The 26,695-nt window shown below is 34.8% G+C and overlaps 2 protein-coding genes across 4 annotated transcripts; one reads left to right on the top strand and one right to left on the bottom strand.

Moving 5' to 3' along the window:
• The first annotated feature begins 19,187 nt into the window (after positions 1 to 19,187).
• Positions 19,188 to 19,676, top strand: LOC113866061 (leucine-rich repeat extensin-like protein 3). Its single transcript, XM_027500951.1, has one exon. The coding sequence runs from the start codon at positions 19,188 to 19,190 to the stop codon at positions 19,674 to 19,676; it is 489 nt and encodes a 162-aa protein (XP_027356752.1).
• A 3,377-nt stretch (positions 19,677 to 23,053) lies between these two features.
• LOC113865404 (protein CDI-like) lies at positions 23,054 to 24,393 on the bottom strand. Of its 3 annotated transcripts, none has more exons than XM_027499912.1 (2): positions 24,123 to 24,393; positions 23,054 to 23,953 (listed from the first exon to the last, which is right to left on the bottom strand). In XM_027499912.1, the coding sequence occupies exon 2, from the start codon at positions 23,925 to 23,927 to the stop codon at positions 23,211 to 23,213; it is 717 nt and encodes a 238-aa protein (XP_027355713.1). In that variant the 5' UTR covers positions 23,928 to 23,953; positions 24,123 to 24,393; the 3' UTR covers positions 23,054 to 23,210. The 3 variants fall into 3 exon arrangements, with proteins under 3 accessions (XP_027355713.1, XP_027355715.1, XP_027355716.1); XM_027499914.1 differs by having other exon boundaries at positions 24,145 to 24,393; XM_027499915.1 differs by having other exon boundaries at positions 24,177 to 24,393.
• Between the last annotated feature and the right edge of the window lie 2,302 nt (positions 24,394 to 26,695).

The following is a 26,695-nucleotide window of genomic DNA, read 5'->3' as shown; positions in this document are numbered from 1 at the left end:
GTAATTGATTCAGATTTGAGAAAGAAATTCAACTTCCATTGATAAAAGCTTCTCTGTGATTAGTTAATCAAATTTCCATTCAATAACTACTTGAAAAGCATAATCAATTACTCAATCCAATCTAGCACTCAAAGTTCAGATTCAAAATCAATTTAACACTTTGATTTCAGATCTATAAATCCTTAACTACAAAGAGTTTAGAACTCCATTACAAAATGAAAAGAGAAAGAAAGAGAAGAAGAAGATGAACGAAGAAGCATCTTTAAGCCAATCTTCAATCTGATTCCTCAAGATTTGAACCTTGGTGTTCGTCCCCAATCTCTCTCTCAGACTCTCTTAACACCAGAAAATAAATGGAAAGTAAAAATGAACAAAAGATCCCAACATATCTGAGCTAATTCGTATTTATAGAATTCCTGCCTTTCTAGCGTAGTCACTATTTTTCAATATAGTAGCCTCGCAGAGGCCTTTCTGATAATCTTCATGACTAAAACAATCACTATTTTTCATAAAAGTAACAACGTAGAGGTTTGTGGTCTGTGCGTGTTTACTTTTGTAAACAATAGGAGACACATGCAACTTACAGTGATGGAAGGTTCCCTGGAATAATCACTTTTGTGAACAAAAGTGATAATGCGCAACTTGCTTTCCTAGAGGCTTCTCTGGAACGATCGCTTTAGTGAACAAAAGTAATCACGCGTATATTTGCTATGATAGAGCACTCTCTGAAACAATCACTATCATCAGCAATAGTGATAACGCACATGTCATCCTTCCATGTTAGGCTCTGGAACAATCACTTTTGCCAGGAAAAGTGATCACGCCCAGCTTGTGCTTCATCAGACCTTGTTCTTTGCTTCCAATTTTTGCTACTTTTCTTCTATCTTTTCCTTGATCTTCCAATCTTATGAACTTAGCTCAGAATTTCCTAGAAAAATATGATTAAATCATTACTTTTTACACAAAAAATTTATAAAATCTAAACAACTATGTATTTAGGAAAGACTTTGAACTTTCTATTATTTTTATATACAAAAATATAAAAACTACTCCAAGAGCTTCATTTGTAAACTTAGGGGATATTTATAATTTTTATAGTTTATTACCCCTTTGTATATCCCCTTCCTTTCATTTATCTCACGTCAATTATTATAATTCCTTGGCCACATTATAACCTGAAAAGACCTCATAATTTTAGCTTGCATTTAATTTATTTAGTGGAGAGTCAGTTTATAGTCAAGCCTATGGTAGTACACTTTTCTTTAGGAGAACTGAGTGATATCTCATTTTACCCTTAGTGAGAGATGAAAGTAGAGTACCTTAGTTTGATGTTTGAGTGAAAAGTATGGAAATATAAGATTCTAATCGAGAATCATTTTGATTGCTTATGCTCAGTGATATTACTTTTGTTGCTCTCTTTATCTCCTTTATCTCAGGTTCCTTGTATGGTATTATGTTTTAGGTTATTATGTTATTCTCTTAACCAGCACTTTGCTTGAGGACAAGCAAATAAATAAGTATGGGGGAGTCATGAGCAGTTATGGAGAAAAGCATGATCATGGGCAGCAGTAGCTGAGGAAAAGTGATAAATCCAAAATTTACTATATTTTTAGCCTAGTTTTTGTTAGTAAATAAGGAGTTAAATAGTAAATAAACTTGAAAATACCATAAAAATTGTATTAATATTCATAATTATGTAAATAGTTTAGAATTTTAGATTTTATTCCAATTCTGGACAATTTTGCTTAAAAAGACTTAACTTTGTACAGAAGCTTGAGTTGAAGATTGAACTGAAGGAAGTAGAAGAAATGAGCTTAAAAGATGAAAAGTCAAGTGTTATGTGTTGGGCGTAGCCACTTTGGGTGCATAGAGTTAACACTTTGAAGAGAAAAATCCATGAAGATCAAAGAGAGTGTCCACTCTAAGTGTTGAGAGTAGCTACACGCAAAGAGTGTGTACTCTAAGTGCTGAGAGTAGCCACGCACAGAAGAGAGTGTCCACTCTAAGTGCTAAAAGTAGCCACTCAATGAGGCAAGGAACTATTCTTTGATTAAAGAAGTGAAATTGATTATCAATCAATTAGAATTGTTAAGAGTCCAGAACATTATTACATTGCAATAGAAAATCTGGTGCAGTGATTTCTAACTATTTTCCATATAGCATTTTAATAAAAAATTCTTATTCTGTTTTGCTGTATTTTTCAGGTTTCTGCACTTTATTGTTTTTTTTTTTTTTTGTTAAATGATTCAAAAAATGCCAAATTCATTTGGCTCAACTAGTTATTGATTTGTGAAGTGGTAATTGATAGACCTAATCCCTGAGGACGATACTTGGGACTCATATTGATTTCTAAATTTTATTATTTGCTACAACTACCTAGTACACTTGCTAGTTAGTTCTCCAATTTTGTGACAAAAGGCACGCACAGAAGGCAGTTACCAAGAGTCATTTGTGAAAAGAGGAGAGTAGTTGAGATTCATCTATCTATAAATAACACCAGACTTTACATTATGGGGGGACTTTTTGGCACCAGACAATAGGACCTAAATTCTTTGCACGCTGAAGTTATGCACCAAGCTAGACATCGGCAACTAGGAGATTGACAATTTTTGGTGTTCTTAGCAAAAGTTGTACGTTACATTTCTACAATTTATTTTCTATAATTCAATTCAGGTTTGGTTTGTTTATATAATTGATGCATCCACACTTTATAAATATTTTGTTTGGTTTTTATAAAGTTTTAATAGAGATAAAAAAGACTTAGATATTGTAAATAATATTAAAATCTCATTTAGGTAAAAAAAACAATAGCTTTCTTAATTTTTGTCTTATTTCCATTAATTTTTGTGAATATATTTTGCAATTTTGATCGTTTGAATAATTGTGTAGGAAATTCTAGACAAATTTCATGAATTTTTGGCTCTTTGGAAAAATATGAACTGAGAGTAACCACTCTCAGATACCAGAGTGATCACTCCAGGGAGCTGATTTCAAGGGATAGGCCAGAGTAACCACTTTCAGATACCAAAGTGATCACTCTAGAAGCTCCAGACCCCAAGTCCCTACGCGTAAACACTCTCAAAAGTGAGAGTAATCACTCCAGAAACGCCCAGAAGGAAGTGCCTTGCGCGTAAACACTCTAAGAAGTGAGAGTGATCACTCTAGAAAGCTCCAAACTCAAAGTGCCTGGGCGTAAACACTCTCAGAAGTGAGAGTGATCACTCCAGAAAGCTCCAGACTCAAAGTGACTGCGCGTAAACACTCTCAGAAGTAAGAGTGATCACTTTAGAAAGGGAAAAATCTAAAGTTGCTGCGCGTAAACACTATTGTTTACAGAGTAATCACTATGGGGCCATATCAGACTTAGTATATATAGATTTTTAGAAATTAGGGTACGGATCCTTTGCATAATATTAGATTCTTCTGCCATTTTGGGAGCATTTTGTAGAGCTTGGGACCCTTAGGTGACAGCCAAGGGTAATCTTAGGGTTTGATTTGCAATTTCCCTTCACTTTTCTTTAATTCTTGCATTGATGTCATTAAATTCCTTTATCTTTCATCTTAATTTTGTAAGACCCATCCTCATGGAGGGTTAAACTTTCTTGTAATCCTTAGTGAGTTCATGTATTCTTGAATTCCTGGGTATGAATGTCAATATAATTCTCTTTCCTTCATGAATTTATTTTCCCCAACTCTTTGAATTGAATTAATGTTTGAATGAGGGGGACATTGCTTAATTAACCCTAATTCATTTTAATGAAATTCTTAACTTGGTTTGCTTAATCCTAAGTTAATTTCTAAGGTTGCGTAATCTTAGGGAAAAGGGTTGGAGCCCATGTAAATTGCTTAATTCATATGGGACTTTAAGGTTAATTCATGCTTTTTGAGTTACCCTAATTCAGAGGAAGAGAAAATTTATTGAATCTTGAGAGGGATAGGGATAGAATTACATGAACAAACCAAGGATTGCACATTTTATTGATTGGATTCATTAATTTCATCACTTGCCTTTACATTAAAATTGGAATCACACAAAACCTCCTTGTTTTAATTGCTTTCATAGTAAATGTTTACAACATGTTCAATGTATGTTACAAACTAAAGTCATCGGAGACAACCTAGATTTGCACCCTAGATACTACAAATTTTTCTGCATATTTTGATAAAGGTTGACAACAAATCTTTATGCAAAATGTGAAAATTATCAATCATAAGTAATCTTTTTACATTCAGTTTAGTACTACTTCACTATTCTCCTACTATTCCTACTTAATACTTTTGGACCTCTGTATGTTTGCCAATCACTTAAACTATTTGAGAATAAAGATAAGACTCGACCTAACAAAAGTTATGCATTCGATGTTACTAATGCCGATCACATTGTCGACATTTTTTTGAAAGATGGACAAATTGTGTTGTTTGATGATCATAAGATCCCAACTATAGAACAAAGAAAGGGTAAAAAATATTGTAAATTTCATCATGTTTATGGTCATTGGACTAGTAATTGCATTCATTTTAGGGATCTGATTCAAAACGCTAGTAAGTAAGGAAGATTGATATTCGAGTAGAAGTCAAAAATGTCTATGAAGATTGACTTTGACCCTATACAAATTGAGGCCAACTTTGTGGAATCCTTTGACACATTGATAGTTGTTGTTGACGAAGAAAAAGACCTGTTTGACCTGACTGTAGATAAGTTCGAGAAAAAGGGGGCTCTTGATGAGACCTTGGAGAATTTTGAGAAGGAAAATATTGAAATTTTCCCGAAAGCTAGAGATACGTTGTTAGAGTTCTTAACTCAAGAAAAAATGGTTGATAGTGAAGTCATGTTGTGCCGAGCTGTGGTGCCATCTTTGACAAAGCAATAGCTAAGGCTTTCGAGGAATCTGAGATAAGGAAGCATTACTAGGAGACTATCAACTAGGTGATCACTAAGAACAAAAAGTTCCATACTCAAAACACTTCTATAACTATACGGGATTCCTAAATGGCTCATAGATTAGGTGCAGGAGAAAATGCCAGAACCTTCATGCCCTCTCAAAGTGTTCCGTGTAACAAATGGGTTTGGAATGTACTGCAACCGGCCCTGAGTCGACCAAAGTGGCAAGTGGTCAAGATGGGCAGACCTTCAACCCAAGGACTTTGCCTTAACTTAATGTTTTCTCACAACCTAAGGTCTTTGTCCAACCTGGGTTCTATAACCCACTGGGGAACTATTTCTAGGAAAGAAGGCCTTATTACAAGGTCCCTATGACTAAGACCAGTGGTGAAGGGCTCAAAGGAACAGGAAAGATGAATATTAGGCTCAAGAAAGTGCCATGGGAAACATACAATGAACTTCAGGTAGGGCCCAAGCCAAATTGATTCAATGAAAAGCACACATTAAGAAAAAAGGACTAAGGATGAATAGTCCCATGATAGAATATGACCCAGATAACTAGTTAGAAATAGACATATTTGAGTATGGATTTGATGATAACCTCGAAGACATATTCAGGGTTGTGTCTGTATTACCTGCTGCATATGCTAAGCGTATTGGCGAAGGGAATGAAGAAGACTTTTATGTTGACGACGAACCAGATGATAGAAGACAGATTTCCTGCGAAATTATCAGCTACTTTTGAGAAGCCGACCAGGGAAATGAAAAACCACATTAAGCCAATATATGTGACAGCTCAAATAAATTACAAATTTTGACAACAGTAATTTGATCCATGATAGCTAGAGAATTGACAAAGACCTCCTCAAATTGTTAAAGACCCTTGGGAAAAAGAGAGATTTGTTCCTTCAATGAAGATATCAACTCCTTGATCCTTGCAACCAAGGCTTTATGAGTAAGCAAATTCTTCATTAGAGGCTTTTCAAAGACCAAGGCCCTAAGCTCTTTGAGCAATTTCTCAGCTGATTCAGTGGGTTTAGAGACCTCAGAATACGTCCCTAAATGGGTTTTTGATGAAGAAAATGTAAAAGACCCAGCCAAAAGTTTGTCAAGAGCCCCCTCTAGATCTTTCTCCACTATTAGGTTGAAGTTGTCCAAGTTGATCTCTATAAAGGACGGAACTTCAGGAAGAGTCATCTCTAGAGCATGTCCCTAGGGCACTTCAACAAAATTTGGCACCTTCTCTGGTAAAGGTTAACCCCCAAAATGCAAGTTCTCAATGTCAACCATTGGGAAGGGAGGGATAGAAGCAATATCGGTTAAGCACAGGAAGGTACCTGGAAAAAAGTTAGAAAATCCAATTGTGAAAGAACAATACGAGAAGTTTTGGACCCTTACTAGTGGAGTTTACTCTGGATTCTAGGAGGAACCCAAACTCAAGGTCCCTAAACTCAAAGTTTGAGCGGTTCTCTTAAGCTTTTGGCTTGAGCTACTTTGGACTTTTCATTGCTAAGCTTTTGGCGGGAAATTGACCCTTGGCGCCAAACATAAATCATGTAATTTTTCTCGAAAAAAAGGCATGCAAAGGTCAAAGTAAAGTAATAAATAAATGGAGTACCTTCGCAGAAGGATGTGCTGACTGCTGAAGTGTTGGGGTAGCCATTTCAATGGGAACCCTTATTTTTACGGGTGCTTTGACCGGAAAGAAAGAAAATAAGTACATAAGCTATAAGATGGATCTCAAAAATTTTACCTTAGAAGTCTTAAAGGATGGCTGAGAAGCAGACGGAGGGCCATTTTGAGAAGTTTTTGCCTTCTTCTTAGGAGGTTTGTCATCTTCCCAATTTTCTCTATCACAACTATGAACAAATGGTTCTGTTGGTTGAGCTATAAAACATAAATACCTTGAAAATACGAAAACACCAAGAAAAATATGTATTTAAAAAACACCTTGAAGTTGTTACTCTATTTCGAGGAAGGGCCAAGTCATCTAAAAGTGTCAAGGGTAAATCTACCCATTTGGGATATATTATTGGTAAGGCTAAGGCAAAATTACAATTTGGTAGAGGTGGAAAACTCAGGCAAAATCTTTTGAAAATAGTCTCTTCTAAAATGTGTTCAAAAGGAATGATAGTCTCGATATTTGTTCACTTTTTCTTTTATTTTCTTTTCTAAAGACTTTGTAGCCTCGTAAAATGGTGTGAGATATTTGTTGAAATAAATAAATAACTTTACAAAATCTCTCAAAAGATTGGATTTCTCGAATATGTGTATCTCTCGACTTGGCTTTCGAATTTCCTTTCTATAACATAGAAAAAGCATATGTCATCTTCCTATAGCATTCTTTGACAAAAATGTTCTATTGTTGGTAGTAGCTAGATCACCAATCTTGGAAGGTTTGGGTGTAGTAAAAGGAGGGCTCAAATTCTATAGAAGAGAGCTCTAGCCCTTGCTTTCTAAAAAAGCTTACGGCCTTGTTCAGCTTATCAATACTTGTTTGAGCTGCATCTAAAGCATTTTGATTAGACCCTTGAAGCATAGTAGAAGGCCTGAATTAGTTCTGGATAAATTGTCAAGCCACTAAATTTGGCTGACAAGTAACTACTTGAATTGGCCTTAAAGTGAAGCTACTAAAGAGGAGTTGGCAGCTAAGAAATTGCTTCCAATTCATTAAGCTTTCAACTTGATCACTTGGAGTCTTCGAGAGGAAAGGTCTCTTGAACTAAATTGATCCAATTTTTTGAGAAGAAAAGGGGGATAGCTGGGATGAGATAGTTTGGAGATTAAGGAAGAAGGAAAAATATTATCGATTTCTCGAGGAAAAATGTTTCCCAGTAATATTAGAATGATACGTGAGAAAATGAAATCCTCTCAGGACTGACAGAAGAGTTATTATGACAAGCAGATGAAGCCTCTAGAGTTTGAAGAAGAAGATCAGGTGTTTCTCCGCGTCACCCCAACAACAGAAATTGGAAGAATTTTGAAGCCCCGAAAACTTAATCTAAAGTTTATTGGCCCTTATCAGATACTTAAAAAGGTGGGAAATTTGGCTTACCAAATAGCCTTGCCTCCAAATTTGTCCAACCTTCACAATCAAATCAAATCAAGTTGCCATGAAAGAGAACTTAACCTTTGAAGTCACGCCTTTTCGGATCATTGATCACAAAATTAAAAAGACTCCAAAACAGAGAAATCCCTTTGGTTAAGGTGATTTGAAGTGCTACAAACGAAATTTCTTGAAGAAGAGGAGTGTTGTAACATTCTGAAAACTTATTTTTATTTTTTTATGTTAAAGTTTAGAATTTTATTTATCTTAACCATTTCTTTTAGTATTCATTTTATGTCTCAATATAGTCAGAGTCATTTGATTAAAATTTTGATGCACACACTAATGATTCATATTTTATACTCACATTTATAGCCTTATTTTATCTTCCAAAATACCTTTTCTTTATTTATTTATTTCATTTAGCATGTTTTTGCATTTCTTGCATTAAATTGGAGTTTTCATGAATACTTGTTATCTTTACTTCATATTTCAATTTTTCTCTTGTCTGACCTTGTCCACTATTTCGGCCATAACTTTTTCTAAAGATGTCTTTTTTGGCTAATTCTTTTTGCAATGGATTCCTGACTTCCTGGGCTTCAATTTGGACATATAGATCTGCTGTTTGGAGTTCAGAGTTTTTTTTATTAATTTTTGAAGTTCAAACTTAAATCATACCTTTTATATTTAGATTTTTTTATTTAGGGCTTTTATTATAATTACTTCCGGCAGCCTTGGCTCATTTATTACCATTTTCATTTAAGAACAGTATATATAAGGGTCAAAAGGTTGACTTTGTGACCTCTTTTTCCATAATTTTGGATTTTGTAAGACTTTTTCCTGCTTTTGAGAGAAAACCTTTTTCGTTACGTTTACTTGCCTCTTTTCGGATTATGCAACAAATGTAATTTTAAATTTTGCTAGACTGTCAATTTTTCTTTTCTCATAGGTTGAATCTCAAGTCATCTCATCTCAAGCATGGATTGTGAGACCGATTGATCGCTTCAAGTTTGTCTTTTCACCTTCTCGCAATTCTTGATTAAGATTTGTGCATGCATAATTCGATTGAATTTGATTTATATTCTTAAGTGTAAGATTGATTTATTGGTTTCTTTTGCATTTAAGGTTTAGCCAAATTCGATAGAATAATCCTTGTTTGTGTCTGTGATTCTTCATTTTAATTTGTGTCATTTTAATCTGCTTTTATTTTTCTTTCAATTCACTTTCATTTTTGTTTTTGTTGATTCGTCTTTATTTAAATTGATTTTATTTAATTGCTTTCGTTTTGCCTTTAATTCATCTTTAATTTCTGGGTTCAATTCATGTTCATTTTAATTGTTTTTATCTGCGTTGGTTTTCCCTTGATTCGTTTTCGTTTCCATTTTCGTTATTTGGATTTAATTTGTTTTCTGGATAATTTATTTTCTGGTTAAATTCGTTTATTTAATTCAATTTCAATTTATTTTGTTTTACTGCGTTCTCTAGGTTTAATTTAATTCTCTATTGCCAATTTACATTTCTGTTTAATTTCTTAAAAATTACAAAACCCCCCAATATTGCATAATTATTTGTGTTCTTGTGAGATGACCTAGGTTTACTTCCTATATTGCATAATTATTTGAGGAATCTAGTTTTGTTTAAAACTATTACGACGTGATTGTCACACACATCCACATAAAGCCCTTTTCTGATTTTTCCCTTTCTTCTTGATATGAATCCGACAAGTAAATGATATAAGTACCTATGTGGCTCAACATATCATCCAATTTTTCTCTCCTATCTTTGAGGAAACAACTACAGTCTTGGCAATTACTCCCAAACTGCATAAAAGGGAAGGTGATATAATTGTCTTCAAGTCCCCACGTCCATTTCCTCATTCACTAAATTTTGGAATTTAATCTCTAATGTGCCAAGCTGTCCCTTAATTCCTTTCACGTATACATTGCTACAAAATGGCAAAGAAGGTTCACTTCTTACCTAATCTCTGCATGCTGAAAACTAATGTGGCATCCCATTGGAAACTACACATGGGATCCACTTCCATTTACATCTCATCTCAAACAGTCTTTAACCATGTACAAGAATACATGTAGCGCAGATTTTTCAATGTTGATTTCAACATTATAACATCCAGATTTAGCAATTAATGGACCTCACTTACCTACCCTTATGACGTCTCCTTCTTTGCCGCTGCACAATGTATTAAATCCTGCATGAAAAGACCAATAACTACACCTCTTTCTTACAGCTCATGGCAAGGAAGTATCCTCATCATCCATGCCATTCTAGTGGCTTTGGAAATGCAACTGAATTGCCCCTCAGTTTTGTCACATCAAACGTTAATGCACTTAAAATCTCCCTAAGATGTATGCCACCGAAATGAAGCAAACAAAAGAAAAGGAGCAATTGAATATTTTCTGCAGATATTCAAGGAATAATCTATATTACTAGCTCTCAGATTCCTACCTCAAAAGCACGCTAAATTTAGGCTTTTGTCCCCTTACTCTCCCTTTTCACCCTTCTTTTTTCTGCAATTTAGTTTACCTTACTAGAAGGACTAATTCAAGGACAACAACAAGGACTGTGACATTCAAGTTGTCGTTCTTCCTTTCCCCATGAGACTCTCACCACCAAGCAAGGAGGAGTCCATATTATTGGATCTAATGCTGAATTTCTGCTTGCATGTAACAATCACCTAATATGGAATGCTTGAAATGAGATTATGAACTTACAACCCTTTTACCTTGTGTGAATACTTAACATAGGATGACCGCCTAGTGTAGGTGTCGGTTGAATGATTGTATTAAACAGTAGATGAGAGTACTGCATAATTATATTTATATGGAACTTGATGGAAATTAGATTTAAACTACTTTGTGCGTACCTCACGCGTGACTGGTGTTTAGTATTAAAATGTTGTGTGGACTGTATGTTAGGCATGAGGGGGAGCAATACAAGAAAAATTAAGTGCAGGGTGACCTAGTATATGACTTAGTAAGACATGTGATTTAATAGAAAGAGATTTGAATTGCCGCACATGAGAGTTATATGGGTGTGAACTTTTAAAAAAAAAAAACAAAGTAAAGAAAAGGTGTTTTACAAAATTTCTGATTTCTTGGTTGTGAAATTTAATGCTTAAGCACAGTTTTAAATTTATAATGTGAGTGATTAGGGGAGTAGGTACTGCACATTCTATGTTTCGTGTATGAGAATAAAGAGTTCATTGTTTTGAGTTAATGAGATGGCGTGATAACGTATTTGATAATAGGCCGGGATAAGAATCATGACTTTTAGACACTTTATTCCTATTACTCCGTACTCAAAATATCATATTAGTAGGTGTTAGAACATGAAACATTCAAAATTTCTAATGTGATATGGCAAGAAATAGAAATGTTAGGGTACCAAGAGGTAAGTGTACCCAAATACTCTTACTAATACCCCAGGTTAGTATCTTCGAAGATATAGTGGCAACTAGTACCTTTTTCAAAAATGTAGGACGAATTAATGCATAAGATATAACGAGAATAATATTTGGGGAAATTAGCCTGGAGAGTGAAATTTTAGATGTATATAGATAATTAAATCCTATATACTTTAGTATGAAAAGGAAATAATAGAATACTTGTGATGAATCCACATTTTGACTAATATTTTACTGTAGCTTTAATCCATTTGATAAAGAAAATATGTTGAAAAAAGTAGAAAAACTCATAAAAATAGAATGGTTAAGGTTTTCTTTTACATTCATTGTTATTTTAGCATTTATGAATTTTCTGTGTAGAAATTAATAATTCAATAATGTTTTTGTAGGAAAATCTGAGCAAAGTTCATGAAGATGGAAGATCAATGGAAAGATAGAAGAAAAGTAGCAAAACTGGATGCAAGGAATAAGGTTTAATGGAGTTTGAGCTAGGCGTGATCACTATTTCTGGTGAAAGTGATTGTTCCAGAGCTTAAATGAGAAGTGAAATATGTTCGTAATCACTCTTATCCACAACAGTGACTGTTACAAATGTGCGTTGTCACTTTTGCTGGTGAAAGTGAACGTTACAGACAAGCTTCAAACTCAACAAAGAGCATGTTGTCACTTTCACTGGTGAAAGTGAGCGTTTCAGAGGAACTCCAATCACAGTAGAATAGTGCGTTATCACTTTCACTGGTGAAAATGGATGTTCCAGAGAAGCCTCAGTCTTAGCGAGTAGTGCGTTATCACTCTCGCCAACAAGAGTGATTGTTCCAGAGAGGCATGTAGCAAGACAAGTTGCGCGTAGCCACTTTTACTCATGAAAGTGAACACGCGCACAACTTGACTTCCAGCGGTGCCACTTTTATTCAGGAAAGTGATCGTTCCAGTCTTAGAGAATACCAGATAAGCCTCTGTGTGGCTACTCTTGTGAAGAAGAGTAGTAACGTGCTCATGGCAGGAAATCTATAAATTGAAGAAATGCTCAGATCTTTGGATCTTTTGTTCATTCTTCATTTCCACTTAGTTTTCTGGTGTGGAGAAAGTCTGAGAGAGAGAGTGGGAATGAACATCGAGCTTCAACCTAGAGGAATCAGATTGAAGATGACTCTTCTGCATTCATTCTCCTCTTCTCTTTCTTTTTCTTTCTCTATTGTAATGGTTGCGTAAATTCTTCATAGTTAGGGATTGTGGATCCAAAACGAATGTGTTGAATCAATTATGGATCTGAATTTTGAGTTTTAGAATGGATTGAGTGATTGATTCTGCACTTTACATAGTGATTGAATGAAAATTTGATTAACTAATTACAGAGAAACTCTTATCAATGAAAATTGGATTTGTTTCTCAGATCTAAATCAATTACCAGGATTATAGCTTTCTTAGGGATAAGAGAACTTGATCTTGCAATCTTTTGGTTTCTTACACTTTAAGCAACATTGAATTGAACCAGATCTAAGGAATGAGAGTGATTTGATTGAATGTTAGGTTCATTGAGTTAAGGAATTAACCTCTGAATAATATAACGTTAAACTTATTGTCATTCTTTCCAATTACTTGCAAGTTCAGAACTTTATTGATTCAACATTGAAGTTTTGGTGAAACAACTCCTTAGCTATGTTTTCCACACCTGTTAATCACACATTTGCATGTTAATTGTTCTATTTTACTTCTAGATTCAATATTTGTCAATTTGAATTCCAAAGTCCATTTGAAATTTGTGAAGCTCAACTAATTATGGTCTTATGAAGTGATAATTGAGTACTTGTATTCCCTGAGGATGATACTTGGGACTCTAACACAGTTCTTTCAATTTTATAACTTGCTACATCAACACTAGTACACTTGCTAGTCAAATTAACTTCTCTTTAGAAGGGTGACAACTTGTCGTACGGTAATGTATTTAGAGAAAGACAGAGGGAATCATTGTAAGGGGATTCATTTCCAAAGAAGAAGTTTAGTGATAAAACTCCCCTAGAACTAAACCTTGAAATAAAAGTGATGAGGAATTGTACCCTATGATATGAAAAATGAAGAATAAAATAAGAGTAGATATAACTAAGAATAACATTCTTAAGGGTCAAAATATGATATGTTTGTTGAATTTGCTATAAGAAAATTATAAATTAAATTACGATAAATGGAGTATGTAACACCTAATTCCTACCAAAAATCTACCTTAATACGTTGAAATCCAAGGCTCCTATAAAAATGGTATACCTAAAATAAACGTGTACAAGAACTCATGCAATTTTACATCATAGCAGGTCTACTTATCATTTACCATACGTTTTACAAGAGAATACAATCAACTGCCCATTCTAACTTAAACCATAGTTTAGATCGTGCAACTCAAATTAAATTAGAGAAATAAAAAAAAAATTCAGCAAAGCACTCATATTAGGTATTCTCATTATAATGTCACATATTTGATTAATCCAACATCTTAGTAACATATACATATTTATATATATAACAATTATTTTTATTAAAACATTCTAAACGTTCTTAGATATAATTTCATAACAGTATAGACAGTTTTCGCATCGCATGTTGTTGAAATAAAATGGAGTATATATATATATATATATAAAAGAAAAATGAAACATCCAGCCGAAATGTCCAAGGTAAAACCACGGTAAGATAAAATCTCAAAGTCTAGTATCTCAAAAGTAGTGAAAATAATCTGAATCCTATGAGCAGTGTTCATCCATGACAAAATAAAATAACATTCTATAAATAAAACTCTAACGGAACGAAATCCTCACTAGGGTCGGATTCCATTCCATCAGAATCAGAAGTATTGTTCACGGGCTGAAGGCAGGAGAGGGTGGCAAATCATCCGGGTCGCTGTCGATCCAACCAATGGTAGGTGGTGGTGATGAAGGGCATCAGGTGGAAGGTCTAACTTCCTCGGAAGGGGGTGCCTGAAAGCTAAGAGAATGACGAGGTACAGGCCTGATGGAAGACTCAACAACTCCGACATCTTTCCACTCAGGTGCAGGTGCAGGAACAGGGCTGAGACAGGGAGTAGGTTCAGGGTCAAGGTCAATGATGGTCTACCTTTATCAACAAAAGTTTTAAGTCGTTTGGCAGGAGGTTCTTGAGACGATGGAGAAGGAGGAGGTGAGTGGATAATGATACTCCGTTCAGGTGGTAGGGGTACGGAGATATCAATAAAAATGTGGTCGTTCCAATTTGGCTTCCATCTGTCTTTAGCGAGAAGTCCCATGGTCATGGAGATCATCCCCTGGTACATGAGGCGGCATGTTGTTGGGTCGTAGATCCATCCCTCCTTCCCTCCGCAGTCCTCTCCCCAAATCCTCGCTCGGAGTGGGTCCATCTGTCACGCAATCATGCAATACAACAACAGCAGCAAAAACGAAACACAACACCAAAACAAAAATAGAAAGGGTGAGCTCGAAAACAAATATCATTCAGGAATCAAATCAGTAAGATAATTAAAATAACTTGATAAAATTAACGAAATCGGAATTCCAGTAAACACCTAGTTTCAATTCAAGACCTACCAGACAGCCAAGAAGCACAAATAGATTCATAGAAAATCATTAATCATGCAATTCACACAATGTAACTTAGAACACCACTACTTCCTCAATTTCTATCATTCCTCCAGTCAAGGTGATCGGAGACCCTTATTCCCTACAAGCACATATTGACCACAATACTCCAAGGACATTTCTCGGTATTACCATTTTGGTTCCTCAGGAATAAGTTCTGCCACGATCCTCGGTAATTCTTACTCGCGTCAAGATTAGTAGAGGTTTCGACAATGACGTGTCCCGGCCGCGGTGAGCTATTCCGCACCATTGGGGCAACCCCCCTCCACTACCCCCAAGGTTCTCCCCTCGAACCTGAACACTCACATCTCCCAGTTGTGCTTAACTCTGACCTTGACTCTTCATCCTCCTTATCATGCACATAAAAGTTTCATGATTGTACCCTCATTTCACCGTTCTTGGAGCACGCATTTAATTCTCAAAAGTCACAAATCACATAATCAACTCACGTTCATAAAGCTAGCACATCCAAGGAGAAGCACGGTCATGCGTTCACGGTCCAAGAATAAAAGAAAAAGAGGGAAGATGGAGATAGTTACAATGATTTCATTAAAATATCAAAGTCAAAAATGTACCTTCACGAACAAATGTCGCCAAAGAGTCATAAAATAACCGCAGGCTGAATTACACATGCAAACTCATTTCTACCACAAATTTTTTTGTAAAACTATAGTTAGGTGATGAGAAAATTCCTTTACGGTTAAGAAAAGGGGCTACTTGGTTAAACAAAATTAAATCGAAAAAAAAGGGTGAGTTCTTTTTTTCATATACGTGTCTTCCATTTTTTAAGGGTGTGGAAGAAAGAAAGTAAGCGATTTTCTTTATCAAAACGAAAAAGAAGAAGGGCAGTCAATGAGAACCGAGAAGAAAATAAAGATCCATGTAGAGATTTTATCATGCAATGAGGTATTCGTTAAAAGTCATCAACTTTATTCATTAGCGAAGGCCAAACAAACAAGAATCATGCAAGGTTTTCAATCATCAACAACATGCAAACAATATTTTCATTTATTCACACCCACTCGAGTTACCACATGCCATTTTTAGGTATTATTCAAACAAAGAAACTAGGAGATGAAAAGAAAGTTGTTTGCATGCAACCTTTAACAATCAATGGAAACGAAGGTAAGAGTAAAAATATACATCATACTCAATCGCACATATTTGAACATACACATTCATTCACACACAATCAAGAAATCCCCTAACCTTGTTCGGTTTGAAAAAAGAGAGAAAGTGTGAGACTTGGCCTTGGCGCTTGCAAGAATTTGGTTACGGCTTGAGTCCTTAGTGGCGACATAACCGTTTGAAAGAGAGGGGCAGGCGGTGTTGAAAGGTCCTTGAGAGGGCAATGGTGGAACGTGTTGCTCACGAGAGGAGGAGAGTAGAAAGTTTAGCGTAAATGTGAAAAAATGTCGAAAGAGAGAAGAAGTGATGAAGTAAAGAGCATTTTTTTTTGGAATGAAAGAGAGGGAAAAGGGCGCGTGAGAAAAAAGGAAACTCTTTTATAGTGAGTGTAAGGTTTAGGTCTTTTCATCTTCCAAAAGGGCTGGCGGTCAACCGCGGCACGAGGGAAGGTTTTAGGGTTCGGTTAAGTGAAGTGGCACAACTTTTTGCCTTCTCCTTGGAACAGTCACGCTCCCTGGTGCTCTGGTGCAGGTGAAACGTCCCATTAAAGCATTAAATGCTCGGGGTGGGAAAAGAAGCAACATTTAATGCTCCACACTTATCCAGCAATAAATCATTAGAGGAGAATGATCATGAATGGTGAGTTGGTTTCTGCGAGGCTGAAGAGTTGCGGCTTCTAGCCTACTTCGTGGCAAGGGTGGCGCCTCCTCTCCCAATTGTGGGCGTGTGAAAAGCCTCTATAAAGAGTAGTAAATGCCATAAAACAAGAAACAAGAATATGCAATTAATAAAATGAAATTAAGGAAGGAATTAATGATTGACATGATTTTTGGGTTTTAAATGCACCAAGTAACAACTTCTCACGTTGACTCATAATCCCTTGATTGGCAGGTGGCAGTTTTGAGTTCCTATGGGGAAAGAATAAATTCAAATCCTTCTGCATTCCAAGCACTTGAAAGGTCGAGTCCTTGGGCGAGCTAAGGAAAGAGTGATGCTTCCATCATGACCGTGCAAGTGCAAGAGTCTCCACAAAATAATAATTACAACCAATAAATGGAGGGAGCATAACATTAATGTTGGGCACGGTTTAAGGGAATTAAATGTTCCAGGTGAGATGTTTTTGTGTTGATTGGCTTGCCCATTAAAAGCTGGCCACAGTTTGGGTTATTTAAGGAGGGAATGGGGCAAGCGTCTCTTCACTTCCTCATGGTAATTAATTTAGGTGAGGGGCAATTTAAATGTTGAATTAAGGTGAAGGGTCAGCCCACATATGAAAACAAAATTATGCATTTAATACGGAGAATGGAGGCTTTTATTTCGGCTGTACCAATTAGGAGGGAAAATTTCAAAGAATTAAGGTGTTTGTTGAGTTCTCCCACACTTAACCCTAATTCAATGGGAGCATTTCACCCTAAGGGTCCATTTGGTGCACGTGAGAGTAGGGAACACGAAGGGACTCATGCGAATCCAATTTAATTTTAAACAAGTATCAATAAGAGAGAGGAAAGGATTAGGGCTTCATTTTCGGTTACACCATAAATGAGAAATTTCCAAATAATGGCCAATCAAAATGCAATGGTTCATGGGTGGCAGCTGTATGTATTTAGGGTAACTAGGAATTCGAATATTGCATTAAGTGCAATCATTATGGTCAGGATTCTAGCCATTAAAACCGATTCTCTCTCTTCCCCATATGCATTAAACAAAATTTCGGTTGCTCTATTTAAGAGGGAGGGTATACGAATGTCATCAAGGTACCTCTCCAAATTCCCTTTGCTCACACGTGGAATATGGTGTCATAATGCCTCATTGAATAATGAACCTAGGGTGTATAATATTATGGGAAAGACCTATGCATATCTGGAGCAAAGTCAAGTGGGTAATTTGGGTAAGAGGTTAGGGAGGGTAAGGGTCACATGAATAATTCTCTTAAAATCATTAAATAAAATAACAATGCCACATAACCAATTAAAATAAAACAGAGGCTAACATTTGGCAATAACAATTCATAGTAATATTACTCAAGTGATCAGTAGGGCGGGGCCCATCCATCCAAATCAATGGTTATCCTTTTTTTTTCTTCCAAAATTTATCGTACTATCCTAGAGTTGTTCTAGGTAATTCATCTCACAATTTTATAGGTATGCATATACGAAAATAAATAAACATATCCTAGGAGAAATAATTATGCAAGCAAGGGACATAATATGAGTGGGCAGTCAATTACAAAAATTTATAAGCCAAATAAAAAATTTCTTGCTTAGTTATTGGGAAACATCTTGATTCGTAGCAAGAACTAAACTAGAGCACAAAAAATCAAGCAAAGAGTTACTAATTAATAACCAACAATCCCTGCCATGCTAATCGAAATTGGGGATGTTACAGAGTAACTATAAAGAGATCATGCATCATACTTATTAAGAAGAAGGTGAAATTAAGACTACAGTCGGCACAGTTGTGAGACACTTGTGTTAGGTTCAATGATGAACCTTAGGAGTGGTAAAGGGGGAGATGACCCAATGGCGCAAAGTAGCTCACTGTGACCGGGTCACGTCACCAGTAAACTCTTGTCAAACCTGACATGAACACCTGTTACTAAGATCGCAGTAGGCCCATTCCTGAATGACACTCTTGAAGTGTGAAATTGGTTAAATGTTATAAGTTCCAAATGTACTGGATGTGAAAGTAGGGAATGGAGTCCTCCGATCACCTTAAGGTGGGAGGTAATTAGAAGGAAAAGAAGAATATAGGATCCCCATGCATTGCATCACAATCAAAGAAAAATAAAGCAAAGACAAACTCTCACAACCTACTTGCAACATGCATCATTCCATCCATAAATACGTGAGTACCCCTCAATTATATTTTAAAATATGATGATAATGTATAATTGGAAATATTAGCATATGAGACGTAGTACCCTGTTTACATGTATGTATGTGTGGTATGTACTTGATTTGGAATGATAAACTCACCCTTTTCTCTTTCTGTTTCATCTCTTCTTGTGGTGTGTGTTTGTTTGTTTGGTGTATTGTGTGTGTTGTATGCAGATGGGATTTGAAATGGTCAAGATGACGACTGCGAATGACCTGTGGCTATATGATGATGCCAACATATTGTTTACCAGAGGTGGGTTGGGAACCCCGTTGTACCACTGATCTGCCTGTAGAGATTATTTTTCCTTTGCCATTATATGCTACCTCCATACCTTTTCCTCTCATCACTCTTATGATTGTGTCAGCCCCCAGGGACATTGATGTCCCTGCTCCTGTACCTGTTCCAGATGTGGCCCCTGATGCTCATACACCTCGACCATCCTCTCCTCCTCCTGTGGAGCCCAAGTGCATGGATATCCATGTCATTAAGTCCACCGTTCAACCTCGTCCACCTACTCCACCCCACAAACTTTCTCCCATCAATGAGGCTGGTCCTTCACACCGTAGTCCCTCACCCCCGGTGTTGTCTCCACTCTCCCCTATACCCCCACCTACTCCTGGTTGGTTAGAAGATGTAGATGAAGACCTACTCAGTCTGCCTTCTGACCTAGATGTTGCATTGTCCACTGAACTTTGATCCTTCAGAGGAATACACTCCTCTAGACTAATAGTGTTTTATATATATGTATATGCCTTTTCTTTTGTATGATAGGGCTGTTTTGGGAAGGGACATGGGCATAGTAGTCCTTTTACTCTTTTTGCAAACTTACTTTAGTGATGAGCCCTAGGTGTTGTTAGTATTGTAGACTTTCATTTAGTTCTTTGGTTATACTACGTGAATGACTATAAATGGCTAACGAACTTATCTAAAATGTGACATGGTGACACCTTCAAGTGTTTAAATCACATCTAGTATTTTTAATTACTAATCGTTTTTCTACCTTTATTGACTATTTAAATTATGTATTTGCGTGTATACGTCTCGTATTTAGATATCGTATTATGTGTATGTGTGCTTTGTATGTAAGATGGATATAGGCACTTTTATATATATGTATACATAAATAATTGTATTAAACTTGGTTATGCACGTTAACTAGTATATACGTTCATATGTGTGTGACATGATGATTAAATACCATGTCTTTAGATATATTCATTGTACTTAGTTCGTGACCTTAGGACGTCACAAAAGGAACCCTAGACTTGGAACCTATTTTGAGAAAAGGAAATATGAAAGGAAGGAAGAAAGGATTTCGACATAAATGAAGAGAGAACAACCTCAAACAAAATCACAAAGCTCTGAGAGAATAAGAAGGAAAAAGTGAAAGTGTAAAAAATGATAAGGTAACTTTGCCTTATATACTGGTTCAGAAGCCTACAAGAAAAAGCCCAAGTCCAAAACCTATTGAATTTTGTGGGAAGACGTGGAGATAGTGGGTCATTATGGAGCGGCATTTCGATTGAAAAATACCTCAATACCTGCATAGATCAGCGCATGTATCATTAATGGCCATTTTTATGTAACTGCTCTGTACAGGTCACATTAAATGTGCTAACATCAGATAATGTGTCTATTAATTACTAGATAAGTGGCAGAGACACCAAAAAAATGGAGGGAGGTTTAGGAAATTTGAAATTGTGAAAACGTCCCCCCTTTTAAAATTAAAATATTAAAATATCATAAATGGATAAACTAATATTTTGGGGGGCATATGTTTGGGGAAAGAAAATTTTTCCTAAGTTATAAAACCTCATCACTAGAGCCTTTGGTAGATGATAAATAGAAGGAGTTATATCGGGTTTGTCATGAACCACCTCGAAGAGTGCATCTCTTCGACTAAAATCAACACTCGTGAGTTCCTATGTTTCGAGGAAGTTCGCAGCCAAAAAGAAATTTTTCCTAAGTTACAAAGGTTATTAGACTTTGTGGTAGAAAAATAGACTATGCCTTTTAGAGAAAAGAATAGCTCATCTCGAAGACCATGGGCAGACACATTTTTTTACTAAAATTAGTGGATCTCTACATTTTGATCTATTATGGACCAACAGAGACCTCATAATTTCAATATTTGTTGAAGAAGTTACCCTTCAACACACTTCCATAAAAGCAGGTAAAAGAGCTCCATTTGTTGTCAAGAAGGGGGTCACATTTCGAGGAGTTTTGAAGATTTTTTTAGTCTAAAATTGAAAACATCTAGAACCATTCGAAAAAGAGAATCTTTGACAACTTATGTTGCTAAGTCCAAGTGACAGGGCAAAATTCAAAAGGTGAAGAAACATGTCAAAAACTGTAAGGCTTGAAGCAATTACCAACAATTGTAAATCAGTAGTTACCCGTGGTTATCATCAGTTGAAGCTGATCGTGGGCGGCAACAGTTATAGAGAAGACACGATCATGAGCAGTTATAGAAAAAAGCACAAACATAGGCGGCAGTGGTTGAGGAAAAGCACGCATAGAAGGCAGTTACTAAGAGGCTCCGCAAAAGGAGGAGAGCAGTTGAGATTTATTTATCTATAAATAACACCTAACTTTACATTACAGGGGGAATTTTTTGGCACTAGACACCAACACTTAAATCTCTGCATGTTGAAGTTTTGCATTAAGTCAGACACTGGCAACTAAGAGATTAACAATTCTTAGTATTTGTAGCAGAAGTTGTACGTTACATTTTTGCAATTCAATTTATGTTCAGTTTGTTTCTATAATCTTTTTACATTTAGTTTAATACTGCTTCATTGTTCTACTACTATTCTTACTTGATACTTTACTTTACAACGTTGATTTCACCATTGCATTAAGAACATACTTAAAATAAGATTTAAAATTCAATCCCAGATTGTTACTAAGTTTATTTGTTTTAATTGCAATTTTCACCGCAAACAATACTTTTTCTTGTTCTGTATTTTTAAACTATCCATTCATAAATAAATTAAAATTTAGACTCCTTTCAGACTATATTTTCAAAAAATAGTTTTGATCAAGAATGGTCTTCAACGTTGCTTTTTCAAAACCTTCATTTTCGTGTAAGGAGTCCGTGGTACATCTTCATCTTCAACCACTAGACTTCTATAAATTTATCCATATTATATTTTAGATTATTACTCATCGCTGCACACACCACACTAGCACTATGCTTTTAATCACAATTTTAATCTACATTTTGTTAATGCTATTGCTTTTTTGCTTCAGTTTTTGTGAGAGAGCGAACGGCCAGGGAGGTTAAATTTTTAAATTGTTTAAGGGGTAATTTTGAAAAGAAAAATAAATAAATAAATAAATAAATAAATATATATATATATATATATATATATATATATATATATATAGGGTACAAACAGCTTAAAGCAACAGTTTAAAAAGTAAACCCCCACCTGTTAACATTAAAATATTTTCTCCCATATGCATCGGGCAGAGGCCCGCGTGACTTTGTAACTACCACAAATTAAAAGTAAAAAAGGAAAATGTTAATTAAAAAAAACAAAATTTTATAAATCAGAATGTATTTGTGATTTTTTTTATAATAGTATTTGTGATATTTAAAATATATAAATATATTAAGCATTAATTAATGTTTTTAATGAAATCTTATTATCTTGAAATGTTTAAGATTAGTCTTAAAGAATGTAATTAATAAAATCATAAAAAAAATGTTCTTCAAATTCAAAATCTGGGAAAACAAAAAAACCATTTTAAAAAAAAGTATAGAAATGTACTTTTTACATGCATAGACAGAATTTTCTTTTACGTTAAAAAAAGGTAAAATATTAAAATAAGTATATGCAATATTACATACAATATCAAATTTTCTTTTACGTTAAAACAGTCAATACGCAATACTAGTTATCTTTATTTATTATTTATGGTTACTCAATGGATGTATACATATGTAAAACAAAATACTTCATGAAGGGCGTTTGATCTGAAATGCCTATGTATTTAATACCGCAAAGAATACTAACTGTATATCCATTATTCGCCAACTCTCATAACTTGCATCATCAGTTACGGAACCTGCACGAGCAATTTGAAATGAAGAATGATACATGGCCATAATTGACTTATTAAGGACTAAAGTCTCCGAATATATTATTGCACCAGCTGATGTTTTCCGATCTAATTTGCAATCACCTTTTTGGGTTCATTCAGGTACTCTTCCCTTTCATTCAGCTAGAGATCAGCAAATTCACAGTTCTTCCAAGCTTCAAACCATGGTCCCCCACGTGTATAATGGATGGCCTTGGGGAAAGTACTCGGGTCATTCTTCACAACCTTGTTATGCCCCTCAAGAAAGTTCCAAACAAATGGGATGGACCCAATTTCATTATCCTCAAGCCATTGAAACCTATGAAGAAATACACCAGTCTGTGTGTTAACAATGTCTGGAATCAAAACACGGTTCTTGGGATGCCCACAATTATACAACACCATTGAAGACCAATTCTTTCTTGGGTACACAGTTTGCACTGCTCCATCCATCTTTGTGGTCTCCTTTGGGGCATATTCATGTTGAACACACATGACAGCATACTTGTCATCAACCATGTCTCTCAGCTCCTTAATATCTGCTAAGTACAAGAAATCACAGTCCACAAACATTGCCCAACCCTCGTAGTTGGCTAAGTAAGGAGTTAAGAATCTTGAAAAGGAGAACTCTGTGCTCTCTAATTGGTTCTTTTCGCGCCAATACAAGCAATTTTTTCTTAGATCTGATTGCTTGATTGGTATGATCTCAACAGGGATTGAAGACTTCTTCAATATGGAGTGGCGGCAAACCTCAAAGGCAATGTCTTCACGTGGATCATACCCCACGAAGATTCTGAAGGGCTTCATTGCATCCCTTACACTGCTACACGGTGTGTGGATTCCGCCAGTGCTCAAACTCATCTCAGCAGACAAATTAATGTGCCTCCCTGTTCCAACCCAACAAAACAAATGAAATGCTTAATCCTTAATGAGATCAAATTTCAAAATGACAATACCAATTTGTTTTCGGAGAAAAAAAAAGAATTTTTTTAGGTACAAAAATAAAGAAAAAAATGAACAAGGAAATGAAAATCTCAAGTCATTAGAGCAATCCACTTTCAAAGGAGAATTAGTAAACCAAATCCAAGGGAAGAAGACAGATAAACGGACTTTGGGTTGCAGAGCAAAGAGGTGGAACTAAATGTTGATGGCGATAGCTGCAGAAACTTGGAAAGCAGATCCTGAAGCAGACAAGTTAAGGTGGCGTTTCCTATTGTCAAAATAAGGAAGAAAAGGAAAGAAAGTTTGTGTTTCTTTGGAGTTCAACAATTTCAACGACGCGGATTGGAGAGAAAGAGAGGGAAATATTTGAGCGTTGTAGCGAGTATTTAGCTGTGAATTGTGATGCGTGGATTTATAAATAGAAAAAGGAAAAAGAAAGAAGGAAAGTGTTAACCAAATGATTAATGAAGCATTTTATCTATATGTGTCAGTTAGATTTTGATTATTAACACTGTATTGGATAGGATGATTTTGCGAAGAAAGAAAAATGAAAAACAAAAAGAAATTTTAAGGATTATTAATTTAAATATGATGTTTAATTATATAATTACACTAATACGAGATTTATGACATACGTATATATGAATTTTAAAAAACTGCCCGATACTATTTGGGTCCTCAAGGTTATGCTTAATACACTGCACGTCGAGTCACATGAATTTGGATACCTAAAGAATCGTCACTCGCGACTCTTATTACGCACAATAGAGTCATGTGAAAGTTAAGAAAGGAAGAGAGCTGTTCTAGGTCTGAAAAACTCAGCCATTGACCATTTTTTGGACTATAAATAAGACCTCAGGTAGTTAGTATCATGCGCGGACAGTGAGTCATTGAGGGAAGAGTTCACCAGGAATAAATGTTGTAAAGAAGGATACTAGAGAAGAGAGTGAAAAAGGTACAAATTTAGCAATAAAATAAAATAAAAAAGTTAGATTTTATTTTATAAAAATATTATGCTTTAGAAATTTGATCAATATTATTCGTGATGTAACTATAAATTTATAAAGCACATTTTAAACTAAGTATATACTCAAAATGTAAGTAATTATTTTTATTAATTTTTTAAATTAATGTAAATTATTGGAACATGGTGTATTGTAGTTTAAATTTTATTGATATTAAATTTTATTTAGTAATAATTTATTTGAGTGGTAAACAATTTGTTAAAAAAAATAAAAGTAATAAATAGTGATTATTATTAAGTAATACGTTTATTAATAAGATATGTTATTTGATAGTAGTTATTAAATTAAGTATTATAGTAATTTTTAAATGAATTAGTTTAGTAAAAAATGATACTGTTGTAAAGAAAATAAATTTTAATGGGGGTAAAAAAATAATGTTATATGGTGTCTTTGTAATAATAATAAAATCTCAATACTCTTTTTGGTTGTTAAATCTAAGTTTTTTATTTACTTGAAAATTAGAGTCTATGAATGAAGATTGAGTTTTATAATATGTCTATGCTAAGCCCTCAACAGAGTATCATGGTTGATTATTAGAAGGAATTAATTAAACTGAACTCCTCTATTAAGTATTCTTAGTGTTTGTCTGAAGACTTTAATTCTATCCTTTATGAATAAGAAAAAGTTGGGAATAAACTTTCTAATCCTATTCATATCAATAAGTTGGCTAACTGTATGTTCTAATGTGAACTATTGGATTTGAGTTATAAAGGCAATCATTTTACTTGACATAGGAGAAATCATAAAGGGAGCTTGGATAGGGCTATTGCTAATTATTATTGGTGTTTCTTCTTTCTTAATAGCTTTGTTATTCATATTACTCTAGTAAAATCTAATCACTTTGGTCTTTAACTTAAAATAAGGAATAATAATAAGTCCTTTAATCAGAATAATAAGGTTTTTAAATACCCTACCCATTAGCTTCCTCATTTTGATTTTTATAATCAAGTTAAGAACTCTTGGCTGATATCAAATACAGAGACAAAAAATGTAACTACTTTTAAGAATAATATCTCATACTGAAATAAAATTATTTTTAGTAATATTTTCTAAAAGAAAAAGCACTTACTCAACAAAATTGAGGGTATTTCTAGAAAATGGGTTATGATAATAATCCCTTTTTCATTAACTTCATGAAAATTTTATGGAAAGATTACCAACTTATCCTTGATCAAGAGGAGTCTATTTGGTACCACCATTATAGAACTAAGTTCTTTCATAGAGTTGCCATGGGTAGAAGGCATAAAAATCTAATTGAAACATTGAAGGATGGTAATCATAATTGAGAGTTTGACTCATGTAAATTTTTAGCCCTAAATTATTTTAAAAACTTGTACTTTGATTGTAGTCCTCAGAACTTTAATATATACACTCAAACCTCCTTTCTTCCTATGAGAGATTCTAATAAGGCTATATTTTTTTTGAAGGTTTTTATTGAGGAGGTTAAGACTGCCTTATTCAGTATTGACAATTTTAAGTCTTTAGGGCCTTATGGCCTTCATGCCTTGCTTTTCAAAAAACTAATGGCACTTTCTAAACACTTTTGTCTACAATTTTGTCATAAATCTTTTAAAAGATCATAGAAAGATAGTTGATGTTAATGAAACTAGTACGACAGGAATCAGAAAATCCTGAATATATTAAAAATTTCATACATATTTC

This window comes from Abrus precatorius, unplaced genomic scaffold (genome assembly GCF_003935025.1).
Source record: "Abrus precatorius isolate BTA unplaced genomic scaffold, Abrus_2018 Scaffold4, whole genome shotgun sequence".
Lineage (NCBI taxonomy): Eukaryota > Viridiplantae > Streptophyta > Magnoliopsida > Fabales > Fabaceae > Abrus > Abrus precatorius.
This window is presented reverse-complemented; position numbering and strand designations above follow the sequence as displayed.